At 39.0% G+C, this 25294-nt stretch overlaps 1 protein-coding gene across 4 annotated transcripts in view; it reads right to left on the bottom strand.

The window, feature by feature from the left end:
* SUCLG2 (succinate-CoA ligase GDP-forming subunit beta) overlaps positions 1–25294 on the bottom strand; it is a 406175-nt gene that overhangs the window by 331221 nt on the left and 49660 nt on the right. For all 4 annotated transcript variants that reach the window (XM_063630773.1, XM_063630772.1, XM_063630771.1 and 1 more), the window contains exon 2: positions 21836–21977. In XM_063630773.1, coding sequence (XP_063486843.1) covers positions 21836–21977 — 142 coding nt within the window. The remainder of the gene's footprint in view (positions 1–21835; positions 21978–25294) is intronic.

The following is a 25294-nucleotide window of genomic DNA, read 5'->3' as shown; positions in this document are numbered from 1 at the left end:
GGCATTTCTTTTCGTTCTGCATTCAGCCTGGGTAATTCGGTGAAACCTTAAAAGTGACAAATGAATGTTGAAAAAGAGATGACATTTCTTCCAAGATCTGAGAAGATGCCAGAAGGACCCTAGGAAAGTGCAGTGACAGCTGGAATGGAGGAGGACAGAGTTTAAAAAGCAACTTACCACTTATTTTTTGTGTTTAATTTTTATATTAAGACCACAAAAATAACATGAGATTGTAATGAAAGAAAAAAATAAGCTTTTTTAATTGTACAGTTAATATTTCTAAATTAGCCAAAACCAGAATGACTGTCAAATGTATCACCAAAGCCCATAATCCAGTCCCTATGGCATCATTCCTTGACAAATATTTTTATCCATTTCAAAACACATAAGGAAAAAAGACTCTTAAAGATTCTACCAGACCTTTAAAAAGGCCCTAAAAAAATCCAGAGCTTTATAATATTTTCCTACTACTTTGTTACATGCACATTTGCCAAAATTTCCCTAAAACAAACCACTTAAAATTAATAAATTACCTGTCAAATCCCATAAAAACAGATGGTCACTTAGAGACAGGAGAAGATGTTAGCATTCTGCTTTACACAGCTGTTCAGACTAGGAAAAGATCATTTCATTTTCCATAACAGACAATGAACCTTCTCTAAGATTTCCAATATTATGCATAAAAATGAAAATATCATGCAGCTGCTTCTATGTTACACATCTGGTTACTGTTGAAGAAACATCTTTAATAGTAAAATGAAAATCATCATAATAAGAACTAAAATTGGTCTTTGTTTTCTCTTAACAAGTATCATGCTACTTGTAAGTCCTTTGCTATCAAAAAATTTTAAGTTGCTAAACATTCCTAAATTGAGGTACTCTAATATGCTATTTAATGCAATTAAGAATTTATCAGTAATCTCCTATTCATAAGAAAGTACACACAGCTGAATATCTGACACCCCAATTGTAACACACCCAGTTACTCCTTTCAAGAAGGTGTTTTAGTAATTTTATCAGAAATCTAACACATGAAACAATTAGTCAACACAACACTAGTGTCACACATCTGAAATGAGATTTTGATTTGTTAGTCTCCAACACATTACTTACATTACTATAAATCACGTGAAAATGAAGACATTTGGCACCTAAGAATAGTTATGAAATACCCAACACCAAGAGCATGCCCGTATTTACGCTCAGAGCTCTCTTGGTTCTATATTTTTAGCAAAAGACATGAAACTTGATAGCTAAATATATGACCATTTTTTCACATTACTTGCCAGGGGCACCAATGTTTAAGTCTTCAAAATGTCTACAAAATATATTGGTGACATTCAACTACTCTAAGAGATGGGGTATGTACAGCAGAGGGATTCATTTAATATTGGCAAAATGATTACAATTTGGACAGGCTACTTTGAGTTAACTGTTAAGTACTGAATTTGATCAGAAGTTTTCCTAACAATCCCTTGTTTAAAATATCCAGTGCATTTCACTGGAACAAAATCCAAGCCCCTTACAGGGTCTACAAGGCTCTGGTGACCTCTAACACCCTGCCCATCCGTCTAACCCCATCTCCTTCCACTCCCTGACACCATGCCTCCATGATCATCTTTCTGTCCCTTGAAGCCACCAAGTTCCTGGCCATCACCCATGTGATCCACCCACTTGGAATGCCCTTCCCTTAGATCTTCTTGCAGCTGTTGAGCATTCACATCTCGCATCACAATGTCATTTCCACAGGGAAGACTTCTCCCACCCTTGGTCCCACCCTTATTTTTCCATCACTATCTCACTACTCTCTTTCATATTATTCATAGCACTGCTAAGTTGAGAACATTATATTGTAATTCTTAACACAGTTTTCTGTCTTCTCTCACTAGAATTCAAAGCCGCTCCCAAGAGATGCCTTACTCCAGTTATATCTCCAGCACCAAGTACCTGTACATAATACATATTAAATGAAGGAACAAACTGTTTTTCACTAAACTGACTAATAATGTGATTGAAGTGGCCAAACAATCCAGTGGAATCCAACTTGTATCTTGGATACCCCACTAATGGCCTCATAATTAGACTTAATCATGGAATGAGGTGATAAGTCCTCAAGGCCTAAGGGACTGTCCAGAGCCTATATATCCCCTGCCATGCACATTCCCCAGAAGTCTACCGAAATGGCCCATTGTGGGCCTCTTCTCAAGATGGGGCCTTCCAAGGGAAGCATGTGCTGTCCTCTAATTATACTCCTATGCTCAAGGGGTGGCTGTGTGCAGGAGAGGCGGATGGACCTGAACACACATACTCATGAGGCACCTCACAATGCAGAATGCAGCTGGGGGTGGAAAGAGGAACCACAGGCTAGGGGGAGGTAATCCCTAATCCCTGTGCTACATGTCCTGCACTAAACTCCACAAAGTCCGGGAATGCAAAATGGAAGCCAGGCCTTACAGGTCACTCTGAAGGTATGTTTGGCAGGGCAACACATTTTATTCGATTTGAGATATACTTTAGTCTACTTGATACAGCATTACCTTGATTTATATATGCATTTATGAAATTTTATATTTTGAACATATGGTGTATGGGCCTCTATTTGTCCTCTTGCCTCTGGTCCTATAAATGTTAGGGATGAGGCCTAACTGCTACTCTGAGAACTTGATCAAGTACCTCAGTTCACTGAGTCTGTTTCCGCATTTCAGAAAGAGAAGTAATTCCTGTCCTGTTAACACCTTATATTATGTGAAGAACAATACATACAAATAAAAAACATAATTTTAAAATATTTCTATTGTGTTCTTTCCCACATACCTCCCTATGTATTCCAGCAAGTGAGAACCATGATAATTTCCATCACCAATTCCAAAGCAACTGTGGCTTTTGAGAAACTTTTGAACTAGACAGGTGATAAGGTTTGGGTGTCTGTCCCCTCCAAATCTCATGTTGAACTGTAATTCCCAATGTTGGAGGTGGGAGCTGGTGGGAGGTGTTTGGGTCATGGGGGAAGATCCCTCATGAATGGCTTGATGCCCTCCTTGCAGACATGAGTGAGTTCTCACTCTGAGTTCAGGTGAGATCTGGTTTTTAAAAGACTATGGCACCTCTCACCTTCCACTCGTGCTCCCTCTCTCACCATGTGACATGCCTACTCCTGCTTTGCCTTCTGCCATGATTGTAAGTTCCTTGAGGCCTTCCCAGAAGCCGAGCAGATGCTGGTACCATGCTTCTTGTACAGCCTGCAGAACCATGAGCCGATTAAACCTCTTTTCTTTATAAATTACCCAGCCTCAGCTATTTCTTTAAAACAACACAAGAACAGACTAACACAACAGGGTTTGGCTTTTCATTGCCTTTTCTTTTAGTCTTAAGTACTCTTTACATTTCTTCTCCATTCTACAAATTTTCACATCTTTCCAGAAGGAAAAGATGTCCAACTGTCTAAGACTTTGGACATTAAGAGAGACAGAGAGTTCTTTAACAAAAATTTTTAAAGTAAAAATTTAAAAAAACCTTTTCTAATGATTTATAGTTGTAGAGAGGTGCCAACTAAGAAACATCTCGTCTCCTATTTAGCCTGTTGAATACTGACCTGTTTTCCAGGAAAAGTACATAATATACACTAGTGCTGTGCATTTATTGATCTCTAATCGGTTGCTGGAATGAACCAAACAAGAAATATGCCCCTGGGGCTGTTTTAGATCTCTCTGGCTGTCCGTCCAGAAGCCTTTCCTCCCATTCCAGAGAAAGGATGATCTCAGAGATTTAATAAATCAAGAACACAAACAGCGCATACAAGGAAGCTAGGACGAACAAAGAGAAATGCAAAAGGAGCTGGCAGGTGGGTTAGGGTATAGCAGTAGATGAAGCAGACTCTGCAGGGCAACGGAAAACAGAATGAGTTTTCAATGGACTGAGATTGAAAAAGTCAAAACCCCTTTTCACAACTGATTGGCTGTGTCCCCATCCAAATCTCACCTTGAATTGTATTTCCCAGAATTTCCACGTGTTGTGGGAGGGACCCAGGAGAGGTAATTGAATCATGGGGGCCAGTCTTTCCCTTGCTATTCTCGTTATAGTGAATAAGTCTCACAATATCTGATGGGTTTATGAGGGGGTTCTGCGTTTGCTTCTTCCTCATTTTTCTCTTACTGCCACCACGTAAGAAGTGCCTTTCACCTCCAGCCATGTTTCTGAGACCTCCCCAGCCATGTGGAACTGTAAGTCCAATTAAATCTTTTTTTCTTCCCAGTCTCGGGTACATCTTTATCAGCGGCATAAAAACAGACTAATACAACAATAGGTTAGATCTATCACATGGAGTACACTAGTCACTGTAGAAAAATCATAAACCGCCTAAAAATAAATAATAGAAATCTATATCACATTCCCCTTTAGAGTTCATCATATCAGAACTTTCCAATTTTCTATGTAATTAAATAGTTCTACTTTGTCTCTCAAGTTTACAAATCAAATAAATGCAGTGGGAAACCTACCTGTAAATAATAACAGCAATAATAATAAAGGAGTTAACATTTATTGTCTTTTTTATTGATTGACTGATTTCCATACACTGATCTGAGTTATTGCTATTAATTTAATGAGGACTCAGCAACAATCTGATTCAAGAAATATGATTAGTTCCTTTTATAGATGGGGAAACTTAAGACACAGGAAAGTTAAGAAGCTTGCCCAAGATCTCATGTGGGAAAATTAGAAGAAAAGTATTTAGAACCCAGAAGGTCTGGCTTTATAGAGGCAGCCAATGGTTCACATGTAAGGGACAGAGTGAAGAACTGCCAGGACCTTGACACTTGATCAGCCAACCCTTCAATAAATCTGTGTTCATCATTATCACATTCAAGGGTACAAGGAAAAACAAACAACACAAATAAAGCTAATGTGAATCCAGGCCTGGAAACTCACTATCCTAGCAGAGAAGAAAGATCTTATTAATAAGACCTTACGGAGCAGCTTCATATACAATCTCTCATATGATATCTCTTCACAATATCCCTGAATTGTTATTCCCAGTTCATAGAGAAAGAAACAGAGACCAAACATGTCAAGCAAGTTATTCAAGATTACAAAAGTAGTCAGTGGCATTCCCCACATATGAACAGGTGTTAATTCAATATTAATTCAACCAGCAACCCTAAATAGTCTGGAGAATAGGTCCTCCTTGTTATTCAAGACATCAACTCAACGAGTGGGAAAAGAAATTGGTAATATCTAATGGTAGGCATATGTAACTCTCACATCCTCCAAAAAAAAAAAAAACAAAAAAAACTGAATATCAAAGCCACAGCTCAAATCCAGACCTTCTAAATCCTATTCAAATATTGTTTCTACCACACCAGGTACATTGTCACCCCACAGTACTGTATAGAAAAACCCACGATGTAATTGTAAACTGTAAATCCTGTTGGGTTAGGCCTTGACAAATCAAAATGAAGAAAATACAGTCATTTCCCAATGTCCATGGCTTCCTTGCTTACTATACAAGCAAACCACTATGGTGAGCCTAGGTACCCAATGAAGGCTATTAGGAAAATTACCTTTGTTAGTGACAACCATTCTTCTGATACAATTTGTGTACATTACTATAGGTCCGGGTGGATATACGGCAACCTTCACATTTATTCCATCGATTTCCTTAACATGGTTTTAAAGATAAATACCACATTACATGTCTATAATATATAATGTATTTGCAAATAGTGGCTTGTTATTATATTCTTGCAATAATAATTAAAAGTTGTTATTCTACCCTATAGGATATTTGCATCATCATACTCCAGCAAATGGCATATTCAATTGGTCTAACACATCCTCAATGCCATTTCATCTACCACATCCCAAACATCAACAAGTCCTGAGCTGTCCATCCAAAACACATCTCAAAGACATCCGCTCCACCACATCTCCTGTGTAAACCTCTCATTCACACCACCATCTTCTCTCACTTGGAAGACCATAAGGACAGCTGATCTCTTTCTCACTTCTCCTACAGCCCCATTAATCCATTTACCACGGACAGTCCACAGGATGACCGACTCATCCTGGTTTGCCTTAGGCTTCTCAGTTTTAGCACTGAAAGTCCCATGTTCAGGAAACTCCTCATTTTTGAGCAATCAAGAGCATTTGGTAACCCCCAACTATGGTGAACTTTTTATAAGATAGATAAGATCAGGTCACTGCAGAAATCACTAGCCCCAATCCCTCATCTCTCCCTGGATCCATGCCCTTTTCCAAGTGACCATGTAGTTCTTCCCACTAGAGGCCCTGACCCCTTGTCTTTGGATTCCAACAATGGGATATTAGCAGATGTGATGCAACAAGGAGCCTGAAACACACTTGCAGGTGGGCTTCCTCTATTGCATTCCAGCCACTTCCTTGTGAAAACTACACCCATGCCTAGCCCACAAGTCCAAGGAGGATGAGAGGCACATGGTACAGGCCTGGACCCAACCTGCAGCTTGCAGCCGAGCCCAGAGAGGGCCACCTCAACCCACTAATATGCAGACACTTGAGCAATAACAAATGACTCCCTGAGTTTGGGGATGGTTTGTTACCTAGCATTGTTGAGGCAATACCTAACTGACATGGATTTCATCCAAACCTTTTGGTAGCTTCCCATTTCACTTAGAATAGAATCAAATATACTTACCTGAGCACAAAGCCTTATATGATCTGGGCTCTAACCCATTTGCCAGACCTCACCATACTGTCCTTTTCTAAACTTCATTCTCACCGATCTCCTTTCTGTTTATCAAATTGATAAAGCTGTTTCTAGTTCAGGATCTTGGCCTGTCCTATCACCTGTGGTTGAAACACTTTCATCCCAGTTCTCATGACTGGCTCGTGTTCATCCTCACAGGCCAGCTTAAAAATCACCTCCTCAGAGAAGCCTTCCTTGACTATCCTGTAACATGAAACTTGTGTATTTCTGTCACAGTATTTCTCACAATCTGTCAATTATTTGTTAATTTGTTTGCTTATACTCTGCATCCTCACCAAGCTCAAATATTCAAACTATTTTCTGCATATGTTAGTGGATACCAATTGAATGGTACCCAAAGGCTCAGAAAATCCCTTAGGCTGGTACCTTCTGATGTGATGGGTAAAAGATTTTTATTATTGAAAACAGAAAGTGAAAATCAGTAAGACAGTAAAGCTATAGATGACTTTTAGTAATCATTGATATTGTTTTAAATTAAAAGTTCAAAAGGGGTTTGATTTTTTAAGAGTAGGCTGGACATAACTTTTTTAAAACCAGAAAGAATTACGCCAGATTTTTAGTTGTATCTGTCTTTCCAAATGAAATAATACCTCAAAATCAGACTCCAATAACAATACCTCCTCCCCACCAAAAAAACTACTTTGCTTAAGTCAAAGGAAGCTGAACAAATAAAAATTTGTTTGGTGTGGTATGAAATTACAAGCCTTTAGCGACAGGAGTTAAAATGGAAGCAATGAAAGTATCATTCTCTATCATTAGTTATAGTTCCCTACTACTGGTCATGTGGAAAATTTTAGCTATTCACTTCTTCAGGGACTTCGATGTTCACAAAAGACCCCTTTAAACTCCAAACACTGTGAAGTTAAAAGGCAGTGAATTGTAAAAGTAGGTGTGTTTCTATATTGAGAATACCTTTGTAATGTGAAACACAACAGACCAGTTCCTTGTTCAGCTAAAGGGGGCTGCCTCCAGTATTCAAGACAGAGGTGAGGAGGCACCAGGGCTCCTGAGAGTTTTGACTAATAAAATCACCCCAAGAAGGGAAGACACAGAAGGTCAGCCAGGCCTCAACCAGGAAAGGAGTGCCAGGGTGGGAGTCTGCCCAGTCTAGGGAGTTTTGAATTGACCTTCGGGAGAAAGAGGGTGTGAAGAGATGGCTCTGCATCCTAAGTGAAGGTAAGCAACCTCATGAACGTGGCTCCAGATGCTGGAGGCCCTGGTCCCTGGACTTCGGGCTTGGAAGCAAAGGCCACTGACTGCTTCTCTATCACTCTGAGAAGTTCCATTGTGCCTGGGCCTCTTAGATAATTATTTTATAAACTATGGATTAGGACAATGGCGTATCTCAGAAAGGGCACATGAGGATTCAGTGAGATAAAGCAGGATAAACACTTAACAGTGTTTATTATAGATACACTGAATTTTCAAACATTTCATCCATTGTATTTTCTACCACCTAGCACACATACCAGATCAATATTTGATGAGAGCATAAGTAAATGAAAGCCTAAGGTTTTGTTGAAATGTGCTCTGTCTTGAAAAGGAAAAGAATTGCATAAAGGTAAAACAAGATGAATGTGTCTCCTAAGACATCAGGATGGCAGATCTGAACATTCTAGTCATGAGAAAATCATTCCATTTTGTAAATGTGCCATTGGCATTCTGGTGTATACATCATTCTCACAGGCTTGGTTGATGAACATCCAACCTCCTTAGTTTGATGAACTCTGGGTGGGTACCCACAAGTTTCCTGACCTAAAAGGCAAGGAGTGGTTTGGTTTATTTAAAGTAGTATCCCTTGACGGGTTGTCTATAGGATCTATCTCAGAAAGCAGCCATCTACACTTCCATGGGAAAACACATCTCTCTCTTACCATCAACACAAGTAACTAGCTTTACATAAAACAGTAAGATGATCACAGTTATTACTTCTCTGTTTAAAGCTAGAATTGCCAATTTCTTGCCAATCATTTTGAAAGATAATTTTCATGAGAGCAAAGGAGGAAGAAAGAAAGTTAAGGACAAGGTTTCTATCCTGGGTCAGAAAAAAACTCTGTTCATTAAATTTATTATATTTAATAATGAGTCAGAAAGGGAAAGTAGTTTTTGCCTCTTCCAAGAAGGCTTCCCTGACCACCCAGCATCTACAGTGGAATAGGCATCCCTTTTCCCTGCATGCCATAATATCTGAGCACACCTTTACTACTCCTGCATCCCTATGGGTTTACACATCTGTCTCTCTACCAAGCAGTGAACGTCTTGGAAGCACCAACCATTTGTAGTTATCCTTGTGCCCAACCAACCTCAGTACCTGATCATTTCAGGTACTCAATAACTGTTAAATGAATTAACGTCCCATTGAAAAGAAATTACTTAAATCACAGGGGGTTTTGAGCCCTCTCATGGTTTCCTTATAGTCCCCTCACTTATAACACACATGACACTGGCAAGGATGGAGAGCTACTGTCTAATACTGAGGAATACTGATGTTTTTTCCAGAAGTAGGGGAGGCAGTGACAAAGATGGCACTGAGATGAGCTTATTTGGGACAACTTTAAACTGAAATGAGCACATATCCAAAGATCCTACAACTGAAAGTAGAGCTCATCAATGTAAACAGAACAAAAAGCCACTATGGACCAGGGACTTTTGTTAACATGACCTGCCAGGCATCAGAGAGAACCCACAGAAGGTGAAGCTGTCTTTGTCTAAGGAGATTCATTCCTGGTAATACCAGACCTAACCATCCCCACATTTCAACTAAGGCTGTTCTGTGGCATCAGACAGGAGGATCAGCCCGAAGAGAACCCCGGACACGAGGCTGGCAACAGGCAAAGACACCGAGTTGATGTGTCCCTTCATAATTTCCCAACTTCCCACCACTGCCCACAGGGATGCTGCTTCCTTAGTTTTACCTTCTCCCTTAAACAAAGCTTACAATCATGACCCAATGACATCAGAGAAAAGTCACTGGGTATGTACACCAGAAGTCCTGCTTGGCAACTTTTAGCCTAGATGGAGGGTTCCTGGAGGTCTTTGTTCTCTTATTAACTCTTCCATTCAGTAACCACTTCTGGAATTAATACTACGGTCCAGGAACCAGGAATGCAAAGATGAATGGGAAAGTTTTAGCCCTAGAACAAATGCAGCCTTCTCCTCCCTATCTATTTCTGTACCCCACTCCCAGTAGTCATCCCAAACTGTCTGGAAGGCACTTTCTTCTCTTGTTCATCCTTCATTTAAAAGCTGCATGAATTGATGGGATAATATTTAAAGCTCTCATCTTTGGCCAGGTGCAGTGGCTCATGTCTGGGTCCCAGCACTTTGGGAGGCCAAGGCAGGCGGATCACAAGGTCAGGAGCTCGAGACCAGCCTGGCCAATATGGTAAAACTCCATCTCTACTAAAAATACAAAAATTAGCCAAGCACGGTGGCGGATACCTGTAGTCCCAGCTACCCAGGAGGCTGAGGGAGGAGAATCGCTTGAACCCGGGAGGCAGAGGTTGCAGTGAGCCAAGATCGTGCCCCTGCATTCTAGCCTGGGCGACAGAGTGAGACTCTATCTCAAAAAAACAAACAAACAACAACAAAAAAAAAACCTCTCATTTTCTTTTCCTTTTTTTTTTTTTTTTGGAGACGGAGTCTTGCTCTGTCGCCCAGGGTGGAATGCAGTGGCACAATTTCGGCTCACTGCAACCTCTGCCTCCCAGGTTCCAGCAATTCTTCTGCCTCAGCCTCCTGAGCACCTGGGACTACAGGTGCACACTGCCATGCCCAGCTAATTTTTTGTATTTTAGTAGAGACGGGGTTTCACCGTGTTGCCCAGGCTGGTCTCGAACTCCTGAACTCGGGCAACATGCCCACCTCGGCCTCCCAAAGTGCTAGGATTACAGGTGTGAGCCACCACGCCCGGCCAAAACTCTCATTGTCTTTCCTACAAAACAAGCTTCCTGTTAAAGACAGCTGCTATCAAAGAGTCATCCTTAATCTTACTCAGGTAACCAAAAACTTTATTCTTTAAATGGAGACAACTTTGAGAGTAAAAGGGATTTGCAGTAAATAATAGTTCTGGAATAACAGATGTATCCAAGTCTGTCCCAGGCAAACCAATAGGGATGATCACCTACACTTAAGAGACAGAAATTCTAAGCTTCAATGCCAGATGAATCTTGAAACCTGTCCAGATTTACAGAAACACCTATACTTTATTTTGTATATGAAAAGTATCATGTGAAAGGTCACCTCACAACTACGTCATAAGGAATGTGCTTCCTCTTTCTGGGTACAGAGGCAACAGGTTAAATTACAGCCCCTGCACCACCCAGTGTATGCTGTGAGGTGGAACACACTACTTACCGTAACAGCAAAAAGCACATCATCTACTGATGTTTCCTATGAGCCAGACACTGTTAAGGCCTAGATCACTCCTCCCACCAAACCCATGAGTAGACACTACTGACATCCCATATTTTACAGATGAGGAAATGGAGCCTTCCGGAAGTTGCAACACAGCTAAAAAGGAGTGGGACTATGCTTCAAACTAAGGCAGTCTCTTCCAGAGCCCACCTTCTTAAATACTACCACAGTGCCTTCTCAAAGACATCACTGAAGAGGTGATAAGCTTAGCCACAAAAACTGGGAGATCGTGACAATGATAATGATCCTAACTACCCATTATTGGAAACTTTAGGGTATACAACTCTGCTAAACTTTATACACGGCATGATCTCATTTCACTCTCCTGGCTCTCCTAGGAAGCATTATTACTAAGCCCATTTTACAGATGAGGAAACTGAGGATTCTAGAGGCTAAGTAACTTGCCTAGGGTTGTGAAGCTATCGTGGAGCAAATGCAAGATTTGAATTCAAGGTGAACTCCAGAGTCATCTTCACCGTATTAAAGGTGAACTATGAAAGAAAGAATTTGGACGAAGGCAGGAAGGAAACTGATGTGGCCACACACTGGGTAACAGGCATAAAGAGAGGACAATGAGCGAAAGGTAAATTGTGACTGTGTCATGCACAGCTGACTGTGTATGCCACAGTGAGTTAAAACTGAATCCACTAAACAAGGTACAGTAGTTAGAAATTCTGAGCAAGAGTGTCTCAACGGGATCCAGGTTTTCTCATGTTTATGATGCTAATGGACAGATCATTTATAAAGAAAATATATATTTATGTAAAGTTGTTTTTCAGTGCTACATCTAGCACCTGAAGACTCTGGGAACAATTTGATTTTTGCATATCAAATACTTTTAGCACTGTTATTTTTCCCCTGTTATCCACATCCCATCTGTTTCCTCTTCCCCATAATGAAGTGACTGGTATATTTGCTCAAATAAAAGCCTGAAGACAAAAAAAAAAACACAAAAAAAAATTCTAATACTTGGCTCACATTAAATTTGAGAGAAGTAGACTCCCAAATCTCTTAGCTTGTTCGATGTTGAATGAAAGAAAAAAAATTACATAGCTGAGGTAGCTTGTTTACTTACCCAATTTTCACCCTAAGGTAGATCAAGTAACATAACTCTTTTAAGCCTTCTCAATTCATTTTCTGACTTTTTTGTCCATAACCTAGAAAACTCAAGTACAGCCTTAGTACTATTTATGAACATCTGTTAAACATTGCCAGTGCCTGTTACAACCACCTTGGGGAATAGCGTAGCATCTTAAAAGCATAATTCCATATGTAATATTTATTCTGTTGCAATGTAAAGAAAGTATGATGCTCATTTTCTTTAAAAATTAAGCAACTTTTGACTTACATCTTCATCTACCTAGAAAATATCAACCAACAGTATACGAGTCATTATATAGTCATTATCAAGTTATCTGACAAGTTGTATAAAAAATATAGCTTCACACTTGGGTGTTATTTCAAAAGTATTGAAAATTTTTATTTTTATCTGCTGTTGATGTTTTTAATAATTGTTTTGTATTTCTTTTACGATGGCTTAAAACACTGGCTCAGTTCAATCCAAAAGAAGAAGAAAAAAAGAAAGAGAACTTAGTGAGTGCCTCATTTGTGTGAAACGTGTTTCGTTTATCTTTGTTGTCATCTCAATCATTCCTTGAAGTGTGTATTATTATCCCCTATTTTATAGTCAAGTAAATTGTGGTTTAGGGTAACCAATCAAAGTAGGGCTGGGATGGGAGCTCTGTTCTGACTGTACAGCCCATGTTTCTTCTAAGCCTTGAAGCAAAGAGACAAACATTTTCAAGATTCTAAACACTACTTTCAGAAGAGACCACTACATGATCACCAAACCCATTTCTTCTTTTTCCTAAGCATGGACTGAAACTGTATTTCCCAGCCACCCTTGAAGTTGGTTGAGATCTTGCAATCACTTTTAGCTGAAATGACAGAGTCCATGCAGATTTCTACATGCAATCCTCCATGGTTTTTTTGCCTTTTGAGTGGCGGGAATGGGCATACTTTCCAGGTCATCTTTGGGAGCCATGTGTGGAAGACAGCAGAGTGAAAAACAAAAGGAGCCTGGGTTCCTGTGGCAGACCAAGAACATCATGCTACATTTTTATGTGAATAGGAAATAACTCCTTCTTGCACCAGGCTACTGAGAATGGGGCAGCTCGTGTGCTTCAGAAGCTAGCACTACCTAATATGCCAATACAGAGAAAAACAAGCCAAAAATAACTACAAGAGGAAATAACACAGTCAATCTAGAGATTATCATAAAACCTTAAAATAAAATTTTGGAAAAAAATTTAATATTTAGACAATGTTCATTTTATAATTTAGAATTTTAAAACAAAAATTATAAACAAAACTGTACTTAGTACCTCACCAAATTTATAAACAAGCTCATTCTCTCTCAATGATGTCATATACACATGTACACAGAAATTAATATCGCTGAATGAATGCATGCATAAGAAAAATGAAAGAAAATATGTTAATATTAGCACAGGTTTCCTCTAAGTAATAAGATTAGAAGATATTTTTTACTTCTTTTTTACTTTTTTGTACTTTTCTATATTTTCCAATATCAAAATAATGAGCATGTTCCTTTGATAATCAGAAAAGATTTGTCTAATTATGTTTAAGATTTCTTTAAAAGGGGCAATCCACCCAGACAGAGAGATCACAGCAGTGAGGTCCTATGTCATTTACCCTAGGTAAAGTTTTTCTGAATTTATAGCATAAAGCACCCTCTGAACTTTCAAAACTGCCAAACTTTACAATGGGGTGAGTCAAAGGCCCCCAGGGAATAATATTTCACGGGAAAGTCCTGGAAAATGAGACCACATGCCAACCTAACTTCTTTGCCCATTCTCAATGAGGTAGCTTTAAAAAAACAAGTCGGTCAGGCCTACAATCTTCCCAACTTGGCCTCCCAAAGGCCAGCAATTTGGGAGGCCAAAGTGGGAAGATCACTTGAGGCCAGGTGTTCGAGACCATCCTGGCCAATATGGCGAAACCCCGTGTCTATTAAAAATATAAAAATTAGCTGGGCATGGTGGTGCACACCTGTAATCCCAGATACTCAGGAGGCTAAGGTATGAGAATCGCCTGAACCTGGGAGGCAGAGGTTGCAGTGAGCTAAGATCACACCCCCTAACTCCAGCCGGGGCAACAGAGCAAAACTGTGTCTCAAAAAATTAAAAAATTAAAAATATAAAAATAAAAACAAGATAATACATAACTGCATTAATGACACACTAAAAAGACAGAAAGTAAAATTATGTTAGTTACCATGGATACACAATCATGGGCATGAAGAGATCTTGTGACACTCAGTACCAGTCCTTAAAGGAAAGTCTTTCCCTTTGGTTTACATGAAGATTCCAGGAGATAATATTTATGAAATGCTCAGCACAACACCAGGCACGTGGTAAAGGCCCAAAGCTTTAACGCCACCACTATTATTTTTACTGGTTAAAGTGTAAGAAGAATTAATCCTTGCTTTAGTAGGCTGTTAAAATTGAAGTTAAGGCATTGAGTTTTAAAGTACTGTTCTCATTTGTTTCTGAGGAAACTGAAAGGAAGCTCTATGTACACTCCTATAAAGCCTGCCTGCCCACAACCCGCCTTGATCTCACCCTTCACTCTGCAGGTCTCCTGCTGCTTCTATTCAGTGAATACCACAAGACACTTAGGGAAAAGATATTCCAGCACAGAGAAATTCTAAGGAGACAACCAGAGAAGACCATTTATATTTGCAGACTTAGGAAGAAGAAAAAAGAACATTTTATAAAAGGGGGATCTCTTTGCAAAAATACATACAATAGAAAATGTCATTAAAAGCTACGACTTGTTGAATGGGATATCCTCTTTATAAATACAGTTAGGGAAAACCATTAATTTCAATTCTTAAGGAGCATTTGCAAGTGAGCATGAGCAAGTGAACATTTTCTGAATAACAATATTTATTTGTGAGCACCTACTGCCTCTGAGGACCTATGAGAAGCACTCTATCTCGAAGAGACCAGGTTCTTAGCAGCAAGCAACAGAAATTAACTCTAGCTGAAATAAGCATGAACTAAATTACAAAGAAGAAATTGGGAGGCTCACATAATCACCAAGAAGGCAGGAGAATCAGACTTAAAAAATGGGATGGAACCAAAGAGGCCAAGAGCAGCCAGGCACACAAACGAATCACACCACAGGAACCATCTATCTGGTGAGGACGCCACTGTTATTCCTAGAAAGCAGATACCGCTTCAACCTCTCATGGACCACATATACCATTACCCTAGGAGCAGCTTTGTATTATTGACTCCAAAGTCAAAATAATGGGCAGCTGATATGTTGGTAAAAGGAAAACTTACTTCACAAAAATCAGTGTTATCCTTGTCTGTCATTATAAGACAAAAATGACCATCATCTCAACAAAAAGGATATTAAGATCTTTTTGAAAGATCCTAACCACATGTGATAGGACAAAGCCACAACAATCAAGGAGGCTTGCAATGTATTTAATTGCCTATCGGATTAAGAGTACGTATCAATCAGTAGCCAATGGGCAGCAGTTCCTTTTTTAAATAAAATACAATTCCTTAATGGTGTTAAGTTATTCACTAGGCTTTAGGATGTGATTACATAAAACCAAAAGAACAAGTTATCATATTGACGAATGGAAACATGTTATAGCTGAAAGCAATCAAAAGCTAGCCAAGTTCAATAAAAGCTCCTTATCTCCATTTTAGGATGCATGTCATTAGGCCAGAGAAGATTAATTTCTCCATTCATAGTTCAATTTTCTTTCTTGACAAAAAATAAAACTGAGTTTCTGAAATGCAATTTTCTTGCTTAATCAAATGCTAAGAGTCTCATGTCAACATGTGTGGAATAATTAATAAATTGTGGAGACTCTAAAAACTGAAAGATAGTGGTCCTAGATACGTTTCATCTAAGTTTATATACAAATACTTTTTTTAAGACAGGTATCTCCAGTTATATGAGAGACACAATCCTTCACTCACCTTCAAAGAGAACTGAAAGGGTAACATGAAGATCAGTCTTTCACACAGTAGGTATTCTGTAATGATCTGCTGACTGTATTCATTAATTTAATCCATAAGAGAAGAAAACTATGTACTTAATATGCCTCCTAAGAAAACTGTATGCATTGTAAACAATTCCTCCTTTAAAGCATGATTATAAAAGTTGGCTCCGATAAACGGCAGCAGCAGTGAATATTATCCACACATTAAAAACTTAATTCTAACCAAATTCGCTCTCTCAGACATAAATCCATTTTCTATGCAAGAAAATGAGGATCTCACTCAATATCTTACCATTATGAACAGTGTTTCAGAAACAAAATGTTTGCATTACCCATTTTAAACAAGTGTTCAAATTAACAAGCTTTTCGTAACTACACAGCAAAAGGTTCTATTTGCCCAGAGATAAAAGCAAATGAATCATTAAGAAAATATCTGCAGATTGCACAGTTTCTATATATTGCACCTTAAAACCTGCCACATCTAGTTTTAATCCAATCTTCTACTTTTATTAATATGCATTTTCCACGTTTAAAATGCTGACCCACACATAAAAATCTCTCAAAAACATCATCAAGTTAGCAAAAAGGAAAATGCTAGGGGAGATTTCATCTAATCTGACTGGATTAAAATCCCAACATCTTTGTCAGTTAGTTCTACAATCTCGGCATGTTTTTTAACTTTATCTTGCCTGTTTTCTTGCTTGTAAAATGACATAAGCAATGACTGAATTTGGTGACCAACTGAATATAGTAGACATGAGAGACATTAATGATGCAGAGCTATTTCAGCTGGGTAAGTAGGGTAGCCAGAAGAGGAAGAGAAAGTTTGAAGCAACCAAGAGATGACAAGTTCCATTTAGGTCAGGTATGCCAAAAGACACTCATGAACAAGTGGTCAGCAGACAACTAGGAATGCAGCTTCAGGCACAAAGAAAGAGATCTGCGAGACAATCCACAGAGAGATCACCCTGGAAATCAACAGATATGATTAACGTCACATTTATTTTCAAAATATTTTATAAAATGTCATTTCAAAACACATCAAAATATGAATAAAGTAGGAAGGTAAGCAAATATCTTTCAATTATTTACAAAACTTTCTAATTAAAATATGAACTTTCCTAACCCATGATTAACAGGATAGTTATTACGATCTCTCTGATCTCTCTGTGAGTTAGAATCACAACAGCAGTGAACCTCCTGGAATTTGCTGCCACCGACAACAATGATGTGTTGATGATGATGGCAATAAAATCTTATATAGCACTTTCTCAATGTTAGACACATTATCATTCTAGGTAATTTTCTCCCATGATGGTATCATAATTACAAGGTGAAGGTCCCATTTTTTCAGGACAATCAGGAAGATGTGTGCATAATCCAGTTTTAATCTTAACCTCAAATCTATTTGCTAAAATGTCAATCGTGCTCTTGGTTCTGTCAATCTTGTGGTGACAAGAATGTAAACACTCTGAAATTTTGCCAGATTCTTCTTGCTTTGCTCTCTCCAAGTAATCTCAGTGATGTGCACACAATTTTTACATTTATGATCAACTAATTTCACTTTTAACCAACTAGAATTGGTTCCATCTCCTCTTCTAATGCTATAAATTTCCCCTTAGATCAAAACTATTCAACAACAGAAATCAGAAGAGACCTTCCTTCTACCAAAACTACTCACTGAGTACGGGAAGGATTACTCATTCATTCACCAAATAAGGAGCTTGAATTTTCCAAATTCCTGTTTAGCTCTAGACAGAATCACAGGGAGGCCCTCTGTTGGCCATACCACCTTAAGGGGCATCACAGATATGCACAGGTGAAACCTGCGTGCACACACACTCACACACTCCTATATGCACACACACACAACCATGCATCGTTCTCCATTCCTTTATCCAGTTTGATTTTGTCAATCCTTTTATCATTCTCAACCTTTATCCAGTTTGTATTTCTTGAGAGCATACCTGAAGAACTAATTTTCTTTTACTTCAAATTGCTTTGTCTCTTTTTCGTCCCTCCCTTGCCCCAGCCCCAACACGTCAATGCAACATTGCTCATTCCTCCAGAGCAGAAATTCTATTAAAAGCATGATACAGGCAGGTGCAATGGCTCTCGGTTGTAATCTCAGCACTTTGAGAGGCTGAGGCAGGAGGATCACTTGAGGCCAAACTGGGCAACACAGAGAGACCCCATCTCTACAAAAAATAAAGACACAAAAATTAGCCAGGTGTGGTGGTGTGTGCCTGTAGTCCTAACTACTCTGAAGGCTGAGGTGGGAGGATCACTCGAGCCCAGGAGTTCAAGATTGCAGTAAATTATGATTACACCAGTGCACTCCAGCCTGGGTGACAGAGTGAGACCCTGTCTCTAAAAGAAGTAAAAAATAAATACAAATAAAAAGCATGGTATACAATCCCCAACCACAATACAATGGCTAAAGAAATGTTCATAAAACAAAACTATAACTAAGAAGTCAATTAGTTCACTAAGTGCATATCTCCAGGAATATCTCAAAGAGATTAGGTGTTATGCCTAAGAGGGGTGAGGGGAGTAATCAGCTGGCCTCCAGAATTCTCTCAAAAAACTTAATTATAGCTGTAATGCTAGTGCTTCACTGTATTTAAGAAAATAATGGGGAAATGAAGATCAAAGACCAACTTGAACTTTACATTTCTTTGCTCTCACTTCCCAATCCCCAAACCACAAGAGTATAAAACAAAAATGATCCTTTCTTACGAAAAGGCTGGAATACAGTACTAACCTTTACTGAGTCTATCATCAAAGTTCACTGAGGAGCTCTCATCCAGGTTTAGATCTAATTTTACTGGGATTCTTTCATGGTAAAAAACAATCTTGATAGTTTTTAAAAATGAAACCAATTTTCATTTATTAAAATATAAGTCACTTCAATTTCTACATTTAACATCTGAAAGTCACAAATTAATTTCTTTTTAGAATGTAAATTCTATGAAGAAAAAGGGTTTGCCTGTCTTCCACAGCTGTGTCCTCAGTGCCTAGTACATGGTTGACCCTCGATAAATATTTGTTCCAGAAAAGAATACATATACATTTCAACTGACATAACATAGAAAGGGTCTGGTGTATTAGCATCTGGGAGAACTTTAAAAAGTTCAAAGAACAACAATTACTAGCTGAAGTACCTGCGCACTTACTCTTAAAAGAACATAGAAAATTAGAATATTGAAATATGGAGTGCCTCTATCTTACACTCTCAACCTTTGCTACTGGTCCCTGGACAAGATTGAGTAGCAGATGCACAATTCTTTATTTTTAGTGGGAAACAACTGCATTCCCAAGGCTGAAGGATGCACATGCAAATCTTTCTAGTGTTCACATCTGCACTGTCCTAGATGGTAGCCACTAGCTACATGAGTCTCTTGAGCACCTGAAATGTGACTAGTCTGAAATGAGATGTGCTGGAAGCGTAGCATTCCAACCAGGTTTCTGAAGATCGGGACAAAAAAATGAACACAAAATATCCTGTTGATAACTTTCTATATTAATTACACATTGAAATGATGTTGTTTTAAATATATTGGAGTAAACAGAATATATTATTAACATTAATTTCACCCTTTATTTCATTTTTTAAATGTGACTGTCAGAAAACTTTAAAATACTTACATGGCTCACATTATACTCCTATTAGACAGTGGCACTCCAGACTGATACCTACAAAGTCTGTATGCCACAGGCGGGGATGCTTACTGAAAGGCAGACAGCAGGACCTGATCCCTAATATCTGGATCTGTAAGTAGGAAAATGGGCTAGATGTTCTACCACACAACAATCTCCCTTTGATACGGTTTGGCTGTCCCCACCCAAATCTCACCTTGAATTGTAATAATCTCCATATGTCAAGGGTGGGGCCGGGGGAGATAACTGAATCATCGGGGAAGTTTTCCCCATACTGTTCTAATGGTAGTGAGTAAGTCTCACGAGATCTAATGGTTTTATAAATGGGAGTTCTCCTGTACAAGTTCTCGTCTGCCACCATGTAAGACATCCCTTTGCTCTTCCTTTGTCTTCCACTATGATTGTGAGGTCTCCCCAGCCATGTGGAACTGTGAGTCCACTAAAGCTCTTTCCTTTATAAATTACCCATTCTCAGATATGTCTTTATTAGTAGCATGAGATAGACTAATACACTCCTAAAGACTCGCAATAGCATTGTGAAATAAGTACTATTAGCTTTGACCTAAAGAAACTGAGGCAAGGACAGAGAAGGCACTTCTGCAGAATTACAAAGCTGGTAAAAGGGAGGGCAAAACACTGAAGCAAAGTTAGCTTGACTTTAAAGTCATGCCCTTGTCTTTGGTCTCCTCCAGTCACTCAGAGGGCACTCTCTCCATGTTCTAAGGGACTTAAAGAAGGATGTCGACAAATGACTCACCCTGCAAAGGCTTCTCAAGCCCTTCAGCCATGTTTCTCCCAGCCACTAACCCACAGCTGACAGAAGTGGGTGAAATAGTGACTAAAATCTCTGAAAAATTACCATGAAGCAACATCCCATGTGCTGCTATCTCATGTAAAAGAATAAAGTTTTCCTAAATTGATGTTTTTTTGCTTTTTTAAATTGCAGTTATCATTTCCTTTATTAGTTAACATGGATCACAATTTCCTTTTTGTGTTATCAAATATTGTTGAAGGCTTCCATCCACTCCCTGCACACATTATTGAACCATGCTCCGCAGTTGCATGATTCTTCATTTCAAAAAGAGCTGGGATGAAAACACCCTAATGCTCATACTGTAAGAATTTCTGAGGACACACCCTCCCTAAGGGACACTAAAAAGAAAGGGAAGTTGTTTGTTGCTCTAATTTTTTTTTTTTTTTTTTAAGAGAGACAAGGTCTCACTCTGGCGCCCAGGCTAGAGTGTATTAGAGTGATCATAGCCCACTGCAATCTCAAACTCCTGGGCTCAAGTGATCCTCCTGCCAAAGCCTCTAGAGTAGCTAGGACTACAGGCATATACCACCATATTAGGCTAATTTTTTTAGTTTTTGTAGAAACGGGTTCTGCTATGTTGCCCAGGCTGGTCTCAAACTCCTGTACTCAAGTGATCCTCCCTCCTCAGCCTCTCAAAGTACTGAGATGATAGGCATGAGCCACCCCACAGAGCCTGTTCTAAGGTTTTTGACACTTAGGCCAAGTGCCTCCAGTGAGTGATCCTGGTGGAAATGAGGACACAGAGGTGCCTGTGAATGTCATGCAGCATGGGTCAGGCAGGGCCCAGTCTAGAGGAAACCTCTAGGTGTGCCAGGGAAGAAAGGCTCTATTCTCCTACACCCAGGCCATCACACTGAAGGCTGTCCTGTGATTCCACATGTCCTCCCAGGTCAGCAGGACTGAAGACTAACAGGGACAAAGCTCTGAAAGCAGACCTCTCCCTTCATGCTGCAGTGACCACGTGATTCCTGCACACTTACACACATGTACATGAGGCAATTTGGACTTTTTTGCTTTTGCAATTCTAAGCTCTCCCCTGTATCTGTCCCTGTCAGTTTAATCCACAACGACAAAAAATTAACTAGTGGGAAACCACTACGTGTGAATTCACTGATTTGGGCAAGTGTACTTCACCCATTATCAATCAGCTTACTTAGTCTCTTAGCAGCTTCTAGAGCTTCATTCGCAGTGTCTGCTACAAAGAATCTTTGAACTCTCACTCCATTGTCAGACATCAGTTTCTTGCTCTGGTATTCCTGCAGGTTCAGCCATCTTCTGGAGGTTAATTGAACTGCCTACAGAAATTGAAGGAGAGAGGTAAGAACATTCATTAACAGCAAATAAAATAAAAGTCAACCTACATGGCCAGTCTTGGAGGTACTGTCGACTGGCAATCTGCAACCCAGAGTTGAGAGAAGCAAAAGAAAAAAAAATCCACTTGAATTCATGCCTAATTATTTTTTAACAAAAACTGTTAAGGACAACTACATACACACAAATGAATACAAGTTTTTTAAAAATGCTGAAAGCTGAGTGAGGTCTGTGGTCTAGTTAACAGTAATACACAAATATCAATTTCCTGCTTTTGATATTATATCACAACTACATGAGGTGTCAGCATTAGGGGAAGCTGGATGAAGAGTACATGGGGCTGCTATACTATTTTTGCAACTTCCTGTGAGTCTACAAGTATTTCAAAATAAGTTATTTTAAAAACTGTTAAGGACTGTATTATGTGGATATGGCTCCCCACCTCTCACCCCAAATAAATAAAGAGCATAGCATTATTTTAATAACTGTATATAGATTGTTAATCATTGTAAGGTTTTTCAGGAAATTTGTTTAAACACTCTGAAGTCACTGGGCCAGAGACTAATTCATTTCTTTACCATAGTTTTTAACAGAGTCTAGGTAGGGCCATTGTGTGTTTAATGAGATTATCTCTTTCATGCACCAAGGTTGAGTGCAATAACCTGAAAGATTCACTATTAATTAAACTAGCTCCTAAACTGCAACTTGTGTATTAAAGGAAATTTACTTAAGTTTCAAGTAGAAATGGTTTTCCAATATGCACTATGTGTTTATTTGCGTTAAAAGGACATAATCAAAGGACACAATAACATGAACAAATAAATTCCTTACATTTAATCCAATAATATCAACGGTATTCCCTACCAAATCTGTAAGCCCCATTTTTAAAAGAAGGAAAAAAAAAACAGGAAAAATGAATACACTTAATGTAAACTCCTTTCCATCCATGAGTCATATGCAAAGGAAACACAAGAGGAAGAGGAAGGATGACAATATAGTTAATGCACAAACCAAAAGAATCAATCATACAACTGGATCACAAGACTGATAGTACGTGGACATCACCTGATACAATCCCTACTGGCTTCTGTCCATGGCTTTGGTGGATGTCCAAGTCAGTGTCACACAGACCATAAAAGTGAGACCCACAGGGCTTCATCACATGGAGCCATTACCTTTCAGGACATCTATTGTGTCCTTAAAATGTCATTTTCTTCTGGCATCCCCAAGCTATGATGTATTCATGGAGCTCTTTTGAAATGGGTAATTCAAAGTTCTATACCCCCACAACTAGACTGTGTTCCACTAAAGGGTAGAAAGTGTGCCTTAAACTTCTCTGTATCTCTATGAAGAAGGTGACAGTGCTTGACATATGAAAGACACCCAAAAAATGCCACTTAGATGGCCAAATGAATCAACCTTGCCTTTTGTCTCCTGAAACAGACAATTTTTCATTCCCAGAAACTGGCCACCTCTAAAAATAAAAAAAGTACAAGTTAGTCCTTAAGACCTGAAATAAACATAATATAATGTATACACACTGGTAAAAAATTCAAATTTCAACATGATCAAGCCTAAAGATAGCTCTCTGTTCTGTCCTTGTAGCTGCTGCTAATGATGGTTTGGTTTTGCTTTAAATATTGAAGTTGCCTATACTTCTTCTTTAGAAATACATAATACTGGGATAAAAATAAATTGTCAGACAAGCAATGCTCACATCATTTACTATATATTATTTTTTAACTACACATTATTTCTTAATCTTACTTTTTAAGTCTTGATGAAACATTAGTAATTTGAAAAACACAAAATTCTGTAAATGAACATACTCAAAGGCTTTATAGTCTTAATAGCGTGTTACATAACATACAAAGAAAAATACAAGTTTAAGGCATTTAGCGAAAAAGCCCCTTAGTGAAAGAAAACATTAAACATTAGCTGTGTGCTATTATCTAGGACCACTCTTAAAAGGCAAATAGGAACAGTCAATAGATGATGTCTACGTCGACGTACCAATTTAAAGCCATTAACAAAGAAGAAAAAATATAGTTTGAAAAGAGCCTTTGAGGGAGACTAAAAACAGCCACACTGTGGCTGTGGTCAATTCCTTTTCATCAGAACACTAGCCGTATTAATTGTAGATATGTTAATGCAATCTGCTGGAAACTAATTGCAATTGATCCAGAGGCCAGGTTCACAGACATATAACATATATTGACTGTTTCCACACTGACTCAAATGAAAGCCAGCTTAAAGTCTGTTGCTCTTAAATTGAAAACCAGGACAGTGAGCACATTTCCAAATCCACTGATGACACCCGGCTATCACTCCACAAAGGAATTCTTTTACAGAATAATCACCTATTTTTGTCAATCCAAAACTTGGAAGACTAGGGCCGTGACTGGCTCTAAAACTTCAAGACAACTCCACTTACTAAGAATTTGTAGCCGGGTGTGGGCAGGTGCAGTGGTTCACACCTGTAATCCCAACATCTTGAGAGGCTGAGGCAGGAGGATTGCTTGAGCCCAGTAGTTCAAGACCAGCGTGGGAAACATAGTGAGACCCTGCCTCTACAGAAAGTGAAAACATTAGCTGGGTGTGGTGGTGCATGCCCATAGTTCCAGCTAATTCGGTGGCTGAGGCTGGAGGACAACTTGAGCCTGGAAGGCTGAGACTGCAGTGAGCTATGATTGTGCCACTGCACTCCAGCCTGGGTGCCAGAGTGAGACTCAGTCTCAAAAAAAAAAAAAAAAAAAATGTGATACATCTACAGAAGAATAATTTATGTTTACTTCTGCATTTTCAGTCGTAAAAAAGGGTGAGGAGAAATCTGCTATGCAAATGGAAGGTAGAAAGTATGCTGGAAATGTAATATAAACTGCTGAATAATAATAACAATAATAGTTCCATCTACTATTAACTGAGCACTTATGAGCTAGGCATTATATTAAATATTCATGTTTCATGGTTAAAACAATCAGGAAATGTCAAGAATTATTATTTCTCTCTGTAGCTGTCATTAGTGCAAATCAAGAAATATCCCCGGTCTTCTTCCTTCTAAGCACTTCCTTACTTCAGCCGAAGTTAGGTGATGCCGTATCTACTACGTAGAGTTAGCATCAGATCCCCCAGGTTAGAGGCTCAGTCCCACAGGACTATACCCACTTGAGATGCCAGGCACAAACCCCAGGTTATTTTACCTGTGTTTCTGACCAACCAGCTATCAATTGGGAGTTCCCAAGACCCCCTCCTCGGGTTTAATTAATTTTATAGGATGGCTAACAGAGCTCACAAAAACCAC

Source organism: Symphalangus syndactylus, chromosome 21 (assembly GCF_028878055.3).
Source record: "Symphalangus syndactylus isolate Jambi chromosome 21, NHGRI_mSymSyn1-v2.1_pri, whole genome shotgun sequence".
NCBI classification, from domain to species: Eukaryota; Metazoa; Chordata; class Mammalia; order Primates; family Hylobatidae; genus Symphalangus; species Symphalangus syndactylus.
The sequence above is the reverse complement of the archived record's forward strand: the minus strand, read 5'-3'. Positions and strand labels throughout refer to the sequence as shown.